This window comes from Aythya marila (genome assembly GCF_965140915.1).
Source record: "Aythya marila genome assembly, chromosome: 2".
NCBI classification, from domain to species: domain Eukaryota; kingdom Metazoa; phylum Chordata; class Aves; order Anseriformes; family Anatidae; genus Aythya; species Aythya marila.
The window spans coordinates 115,884,709-115,893,747 of record NC_139043.1 but is presented as its reverse complement, the minus strand read 5'-3'; the positions used below and the strand labels follow the sequence as shown (position 1 = coordinate 115,893,747).

Here is a 9,039-nt window from a genome sequence, read left to right as displayed (position 1 = left end):
TCATCTTCCTGTTCCAGCGGCCAGCCCTATTAACTTCATCGGTGGTTATTGAATGGAAAACCACCTACATCGGCGCAGCGGAGTGGCAGTGACTTTTCAGAAGCTACTGTACCAGCACTGCTTGGCCACAGCGCATGTTAGATCTCTGCGATCTGTTCCAAGAAGTGTGGCTAGCTCTGGGCAGGACTGCTGCTTTCCTGTGGATAAATGCAGATGAGAGCAAAGGGAAGGTAGCCCTTGATCCCAAACGGTCTTGCTCAAAACAAGCCATACTTGCTGAAGCAGGTAGGAGAGGTCTAAGATGTGCCCTGTGGCTGAAGATGTGACTGGTAAGAGCTCTTCTTCTTCAAAGATCTCACATTCCAGCATTGATGTATGAGGTTTTCCATTTAAAAAAAAATGGTGGTGGTTGCCTGTGCTGTCTTGGTGAATCTGGCGAGTTTCTGCAGCTGCGCTGGGTGGGCTGAGCACTGGTCATCAGTTCTGCAAACATGAAGAGAGCTGGTGCTCTGTTTCTTGGTGAAGCCCTCATCACCATCTCTTCCACGTGGTGATAAGTGCCTGGCTGATCCCTTGCCCAGCTGGAAAAACCCTCCAGGGTGGAGCTCCCCTGCCCCAGGTCTCCCAGGTTCTGCAGAATCTGTCCAAGCCTTATCCCAGGTGCTAGGAGAAGTAATACAGTTGTGAGGTCTCAGCAAAGCATGGTGTAGAGGAGAGCTGAATTTGAGCAGATCTCTAAATTAACGATGTTGCCTCTTAAGACATGGTTTTGGGAGAGTTTGGCAAGCCTTAGTTTCAGAAGTGCTGGTCAAATGGCTGAGTTCTTAAATGCTCACTCAGGAGAGCCTCTGACCATGAGCAGTTCCACTTCCCCAGGCTGCAGGTGTCTGTCAGCCGTGTTGCAAACTGCACCTGCTATCCCAGCTCTCTTCTCCACCATGCTTGCTTTTACAAAGCGTAGGTATGTTTGTCTTGAACGTAAGGACTTAGACTGTGACTGGAATTCACTGCTCCTGACACCAGCCCTCTTACGTTTTTGTCTTTGTAGCCATGGCATCAAGGGAAGCCGGACAGCCACCACCATGTTCTAATGTGTGGACCCTCTATTGCCTAACTGACTTGAGGCAAGGTCAAAAGCCACCATCCCCCGGTCAGCTGCCACAAGTGTCTGCTCCAATTTATGCGATGCGAGAAGAGAACAAGAGGGGAGACACTCCACCTTTCATTTTAGTGGGCTCTACCATTCAGACCAGGCAGGACTGGCAGTCTCTTCCTAGCCACGCTGTCTTCACACAGCAAGGGGCAGGTGCCAGGAGACTCACGGTAGTCCCAGTCCCCGTAGCCAGGCCAGCTGATGAGGAAACAGACAGGCCCTGTGTGCCAGACTTTATCTCGGTTGCCATCCCTCTGGATATGGTGATGTCTGCCAAGCAAGGCTGACCAGCTGGCGACACGCGTGCAGGTATAAACGCCCATGCAGAGGGTTACAGGGGAGATGCAGGGGTTTGGCTTTTGCTACTGACAAGTGTGATTCAACCCATCTTTAAATACAGTCAGGTTTAAGGCTACTTGTCATGCATAACAGACCCAAGGCCTTGCCCAGCTTGTTACTTTGCAGTTAGTACTACTGCTCTTGCTCTGGTTTTAGCCTACAGTAACCAAGGTTTAATCTGATATTTACATACAGCTCAAACCTTTTTAAAAAAAAATCAAACCGCAAGTGTAGCATGACAGTGTTGCAAAATACTATTTAACTTTAGAGTTCATTTTGGTGACATAATTAAATTGTAGTTCTCGGTATATATACACCTTGTACTGAGTTCATGCTGGTTTTTTAAACAGGTTGAGAAGCGACGCTGGCTGGCCTTCAGGATACGTTCGTAAGGAATGGAATTTAACATATTAAAAACTGCTTTATAAAAATGAATTGCATCCTGTGCATTTTATACTTCTCTAGCCCAGCACGACATACCCAGTGTAACTTCCAGCATGCACTATGAAAATGCAGTATTGCAATATGACCAGAGACATCGGCTATAGCTGTTGTGTTGCTGAGGGCTCCAGCTCCTTCACTGTGCTAACGGTGTACGCATAAGCTCAAACTACACAGAAATTATATACAGCTTAAGTTAGTTCAGTGTGTAGTGTAAAAAAGAAAACAGAAAGTGTAGTTGTAGCTTGTACTGCTGGGGTTATACTCACATGAAAGGCTGCCAAGAGAAGGCATTTCCCCTTATCTATGCAAACGTCACTGCATCACTGCGCTGCCTGGGTAATTCTAGTAGTGCACAGTAAATATAGAAAGTATCTCATTGCCTTCAGTACCGTTTTGCTGGTCCAGCTTCCAGGCAGGAGGCTCCGCAGCCTCATTGCAGTTCAGGAAGAAGGGACTGCATTCCCCAGCCATCCCCAGCTCCCATAAGCAGAAAAGAGGGCACTGGAGCCCACTACCCACTCCACTGCAGCAGCTTTTGCAGTAGGCCTGCTCTGAAATGCCCAGCGCTGTTAGACAACACTCTAGACCATATGCAAGAAGTTTTGAAGCCTTTATTTAGTAGCAATTAAATTATTTGATTAACACTAACCTCCAGACAGCAGTTAAAATATTGTACAAAGAGCAGCTTGCCCTCTAGAAGCTCTGTACACAGTTCAATATAAACTTACATTCTAAGATTGAATGCACCCCACTGAAAAGGGGTAAAGCAGCTGTGCACAGGAGGCCTCACCGAGGTGCCTTACTACCTCTGAAATGCACAAGACTTCCTCCCAGGGAATTTGCACAGTACAGACACAGTTCCTGTCCCCCACCACCGTGTCCCGCTGGGTCCTGGGCTGGATCAGTTCTTGCCTTTTTGCAGTGGTGCTGGGCACCAGAACTTCTAGTGCATTAAACAGATTCTTTTTAAACCTGTTACTAGTGTGCAGTTCGAATCAGATCTGTAGGTGTTTAAATGGCTCTTAATTCCATAAACCATAAGGTTGGTAGCAAAACAGGAGAGCAAAATTCAAAACACACTGCACAAAACATTGAATAAATACCTCTGATTAATGTTACCAGCTTAAACAACTGCGTGAATGCTCCAGAAATGGGCACGCTTCTGGAATCTGGCCAGAGCTCAGGATTCAAGGGAGTTGCTTTAGTAAAAGAAAAGTCACTTTATGAAAAATTACATCTTTACAAGAGTGACACACCCTTCTTTGCTTTAAGAACAGACTATTGCAATTACTTTGTGTGCTTTTAAACATTCCCATGTCACAATAAATAAAACCAGTTTTACTTGTGCCGACTTTAGCTACGAAAGAAAGTATTCACAGAACAGCCGAGGGTGTTCTAGTCCTCATACACCACAACCTAATATAGGTGTATTCAGCAAACGGGGCAGCTCTACACCATGACGACGTACTGGCTTTGTCCGCACAGGACCCACCATCAGCCACAAAAAGTACTCCCTACCTCAGGGACTGCAGGTCATGTACCACCAGCTTTACTGTGGAGACGTATAATATATTCTGTTGGATAACATGTCAGTTTTTTTCAGGAGGTAAGTAAAACGAGGGAAAACATTAAAACAGATTAAGACTTATTTGTGTCTCAGCCACAGGCTTCTTATTGCGTTTTAATAAATATCAGGCAAGTTAAAGTAGTTTCTGTCCCAGTAGTTGCCAGAGTAAAGCCAGTCCTGTGTACCGGTGTAGGGGTTGGGGCCTTGGTGGAACCATCTGTAAGGAAACACACAGCACGTTAGGGAAGCTGTTCACGCATTTCTGTGGAAGTTCAGAACTGCTTTGCTGCGTCTTCAGTGGTTACTGCTCAAAGTAACTATGGTGAATGCCGGAGCCCTCTGGATTTTAAATTCCTAAGTCAGATTTCCCCATTCCCAACACCACTTTATTGTCTCCCAGGTGAAGTAGCTGACACTTATTTTGTCACTTGAAGCAGTCAAGACTATCACACACCAGTTAGACTTCAAAGCAGTTGTGAACAGTCATTTTGGCATGCAGGAGCACTAACAGTTTTTTCAAGACACGTTAAACACTGCAAGCACCACAGTCCTGGAAACAGAAAAACGTTAGGATCTAGATTTCCCCTTGTGTTTTACGACTTTGTTTTGCAGTGCACTAACTCACAACAAGCATGTTAGGACACCTCAGCATGGACAAAATTCCCCCCAGGGGCTGCGGGGGAAGTCCCGGTCTATCACCGCGTAAGGCCTTGCACGCTGGTGTCAGCCCTGTGGGGCTAACCCCAAAGCCAAGAAAGCTGGTCCCAGCTGCAGGAAACTATGTGCAAGCTTCTGCTGAGCTGGCTGCTGCCAGGCACTCTGGATGTGGTGCTGCCTTCGTTTCCCTTCTCTCTCCTCCTGCCTCCTCTGGAAGCAAGCTGTGTACGTGCCCACAGATGTGCACTCGTGTAGCAGCACGAGTAGGGGGGTGACTGTAGAGTAGGGTGCACTTCACAAGGCCAGACTGCTGGCAAGCAGCCCCCAGTGGCAAGTAGGACCTGTCAGAGCACCACAGTACAGGAGTTTGTCCTCCTCCCTCACGCCAATGCCGTATGGCATTACTGAGCACTGCTTACTGCTTGGGCCCAGCTCGATTTTCCGCCTCACAGCAGCAGACCGCATGCCACCAGCCCTCTAGCAGTTAAAGGTTTTGCTGTGTTCTGCCAAGCCACGTTCACAGTGCGAGGCAGGTTGCTGTAAGCCCTTTCTGTGGTTGATAAGCTCCAAACACCTCAGTGGCCACAAAAGCCAGTTCGTGCTTTATACGCCTCGCTGCAGTGAGTGCCCTTCCTTAAATCATGCGTGTGTCTGGCAGCCCACTTAAACTCAGCTCTGTCCTTCAAGGATATCATTGGGTCCCAAGCAGAAGTTAAATCAAATTCGGACCAATTATGAGAAACCGACTTTGAAAAGCAAAAGCCTGAAGGCAGCCAGCCCTACAGTGCCACACCACAAAGTGGAGCAGCTTGTAGGCGAGGCTGGCTGGGTCCAGGGGGGTTGAGATGCGTATCAGAAGTAACGCCCTGCTGAGCAGCAGTGGTCCTGCCCTGATTAAATTAAGGAGTCAACAGAAGGCAGAAATAGCTGTCGCCCCTTGTGTTGTACATGGCTCATGACCATATCACCTCCATGCAGGATGCATCAGCTCTTCTGATATAATGTGTGTGTGTGTGCACGCGTTTGCCTAGCATGGCACCTAGCACACACACACACATTCGCCTCATCCCTCAGAGGAAGGAGTTTCACCCCTTGGTACCTCACTGCAGCATCTGCAGCACTGGAACAGATCAGGACACCGGAGCATCCTCCAGTGCTGCTGCTGCCAGCATGGGAAGGACAGGGGGACGCCAAAGTGATAGGCAGCTAAGTGACAGGGGAAGGAGCGGGATCTGAATCACCAGCAACAAGCACCCCTCTGCTTCAGAACTGAACCAGTCTTTACTCAAGAGCTCAGACTGCTGCTCAGCATGAATCACTTCTTCAGAAACACCAAGGCTCCCCTTCTGAAGTGGATTCAAAATAAACAATCGCTCGGCACGTTGGAGAAGTCTCTTAGGAGGGAAGAATCTGCTAGACAAGCTAAGTAATATACCTTTATGGGGCCTGGAAGGTGCAGCAGTTTACATCAATTTACGTCATGCTGCAGATGAAGACCTACAGCTGACCTACTGGGAACAGGTAGGAGAGTTTCCCTTCACAGTATGTTTTTTTCCCCCCAAGCCCAACCCTTTGCATTAAAATGGAAAGGAGCTGTTCCTACATAATTTATGTTCATCCTTTGGAAGCAGCTGTACTTGGCATTCCTACTGAGGAGATCAAATACTAGGGGGAAAAAAAAAAGAAACCAAGGAGTTCTTAAAGGATACCAGGCAAGTGGTGAGCAGGTCTAAAGTTCATGCACTGTCTACTTGCACTACAACAGCTGAAGAACCTTGGGAATGGTTTCTGCACTCATTACAGACCTTGTAAAACCACTGCTCTGAATTGTGCTCTGGAAATTCCCCTACTCCTGATACTCAAAGTCCAGGTGCTTTGAGCTATGCCTTAAGGTACTTCAGACACCTGGAGGAACACAGTGTAGTTTTCCTTGCTTTAAAAACATTTGGCAGGAGTTAGAACCAAAGCTTATAAGGCCTCTGAATTCAGGAAAGGAAGAGGGAAGTGTAAGGCTGTCCAGCATTTACTCAGAAGCATTACAAAGATGTTATTTTGCACCATTTTCAGGGCAGACAAACCCAAACACTTCAAGAGAGCAGGCATAAGAAAAAGACAGTTCAGACATAACCAAACCTGGGACTCTGGGCTGATGGGTGACTTCATTTGGAGGAAAGAAAACAAAAAGTGATTTACAGTTACAAATAGACATTTTAAAGACCTTTAATCCATAGTGTCTGGGTGTATTAATAGCTAATTAGTAAAGAAGAGATGAAGCTTGGTTCCTTTTAGAGTTTAGCCCTACTGTTTCATTTCTTTTCCTTTTTTTTCCCTGTGAAGGGATGACCAACCTATTGATATAAATTTAATAGACTCCAGTCAAACTAGGTTTATATGGTCATGTTTTCAAGACTTCTGTTTAGCTTGCTGTGCTTAAGAGCTCCCAACTGACTTCCCTCACCTTACGGTTTAAAAAATTATCCTGGCAGATGCTAAAAAGTAAGCTAACTTTCGCCTCAGTTCTAATTTTTGCAGTTGGTCATGCTCTCAGAAAGGAGGAAATGATTTAGTGAGGTGAGAAAGCCATTTCACCACGTTGAAAACAGCTGACTGTGGTGGGAATGCAGCGCTGCCGACACACAGCAACTGAGAAGTGACAGCAGTCAATAAGCTGTCAAGTTCACTGGAGGAATCATTTCTTCCTCCCTTTGGCCAAGCACCCAAATTTGAGGCAATTAGAAGTTAATCACCAGCAGTCCTTACAAGCAGCTATCAGAGGCAACATCTTTGCCAGGCCAGAACCAACAGAGGCCCAGAAAAGACAGCGCACTTAGCATGTGAACAGCGAGAAGGAAGGACTGTAGACAAGCCTGACCCTGGAAGCACTACAGCCTGTGCAAATACAGCAGCACCACCACCAAACCAGGTACGTCAGCTTCTTCCACACCGACACATCTCTGTGCATCGCTGGCGTGGTGGCAGTTAACCTGCGTGTTCAAAGCCTTTATACAACTAACTCCACATGCAGAAACGCGGGCACGCTTACCTTGTCTTCCAGTCTTCCTCTGACTTTGAACGATTTTTGCGGGCGGTCCTTTGCTTTTCTTCTAGCCTCTTCTTTTCCTCACTAGCTAGGTCTTGAAGGAATAAAAATACACAGGTAAATAAATATTCACAAGGCCTTCGTGTATATACATATGTACATAAAAATTTGTATATAAGAGAGAGTCACAGCTGACCCAGCAAGTTAACAAGGGACGTAGAAAAATTGTCCATTTAAAAAGCCATCAACATAACACAGTAATGTTCCTGTTCTAGCTTAAGAGCAGAGCCAGGCCAGCTGTGGCACAAGATCAGCCACTGACACATTCGGGTCTCGTGACCACTAAATACACATTTATTCATGTCCTGAGGTCCATGAAAACATTTCCATGTCAGCAAATGTGAGCTAGGGGAGGCAGCATATCTAGAATTTATTTCAGTAGGGAAACTGATAAAGTACAACACAATGCTGGATTTATTGCCAAAGTCTGGCCACCTGCCGGAGTTTTGGGTACGCTGTTACTAGCGCTTAGTTTCTGGTCAGTAAGGGTTTGCAATATTCATCTCCAAACCATGAGGAATAATCTTTGCAGCACGCTTTTGTTGTTGTTGTTGTTGTTAAAGTAAGCTTGCATTTGGCCAAAAGGACGGGCTTGTTTTTCCTTCAGAATGTCTCAGGACTAAGTCAGAAGTCAGACTACGAAGCAGATTAAATGAAAGGCATGATCTCTTTCATACTTGAATCCTCAAAAAGTGTTTCACAAACAGTTCAGAAAGAAGTATTTGAGAGAATTATTTTTGGAAGACCAACTGCATGTTACCAGTCTATCTGCAAGATCAACTTTAGGCTGTTAGTATAGTGAAGAAACATTTAACTCTTGTTAAAGGCACAGGTACTGCACTTCAAGTTTAGACACACAAGTTATTGGCGATGCTGTGAACCAGGAATGTCCACCCTGCTGGCAATAAAACAATCCAGCAGACAGCAGATCAATGAATTCCTACAAGCAGTCTCTTCTTTTTTTTTTTTTTTTTTTTTTATAAGCTTCAAAGAAATTATCAGCTTCTGAGAAAAAGAAATACAATTGCACTGTAGTATGTCTGTTTCATTGTTTTTCATACCTAAGTCTCAGACTATTTATCAGAAGCAGTCACAGTCATCATGCTATTACGTAGGTGAAGCTGAATCAGAGGTTTCATGACTTACCCAAATCACTTAACAAGCCAGAAAAAAAATATCAGAAGCCCCCATGCTTTTAGTCTACAAATGTGGCCACCCTGCTTTATAAGTAAAATGACAAAGAGAGAGGGGCAAAAAAGGGCTGGGGGAGGTTGTTCCACACCATAATCAAGTATTTAACACCAAGTTGCACATCAGAAGACTAAAAGACACTTTTCACTCCATGACATTACAGTAACAATCTCTATGAGGTTTCTAAAAAGCACACAATTTCTACTCATTTGAAGTCTCATTCACTTCTAATTCACTATTCTAGGACAACAAAAGTGTTCAGTTCCCAGCGAAGAATGATTTTGCAGCAAGTACATTTGATGTTGCAGTTTCAACTTAAATACTTTGGACTGCATTAGTCAGAATTGGCACAACAAAATATCCCTTTTGCACTGGCTGATGAAAACAGAAACCAAAAAGTTCACAAATACTTCTGAGACTCTCTTCTTAGATTAGTCTCCAAGTATAGGGCTTGACTACAGAGCACAACAAAGGGTCTCAAACTAAATAAAAAGCATAGCATGAAGTTTAAGATTCCTGCTTATATGGAAGAACACAACCAAGTAGGTGGTGCAGTGTGTTCCTGGACAGGAGCTAAGCCATTCATTC

General features: G+C 45.3%; 1 protein-coding gene across 3 annotated transcripts in view; it reads right to left on the bottom strand.

The window, feature by feature from the left end:
• Nucleotides 1-2,531: 2,531 nt before the first annotated feature.
• The window catches only part of OSBPL1A (oxysterol binding protein like 1A), a gene marked incomplete at its 5' end in the record, with an annotated part of 76,943 nt that continues 70,435 nt past the window's right edge, over nt 2,532-9,039 (bottom strand). For 2 of the 3 annotated variants that reach the window (XM_082755250.1, XM_082755249.1), the window contains 3 exons: nt 2,532-3,720; nt 6,294-6,317; nt 7,204-7,294. In XM_082755250.1, coding sequence (XP_082611376.1) covers nt 3,618-3,720; nt 6,294-6,317; nt 7,204-7,294 — 218 coding nt within the window. In that variant the 3' untranslated portion in view covers nt 2,532-3,617. The remainder of the gene's footprint in view (nt 3,721-6,293; nt 6,318-7,203; nt 7,295-9,039) is intronic. The other variant, XM_082755251.1, reaches the window with a different exon arrangement.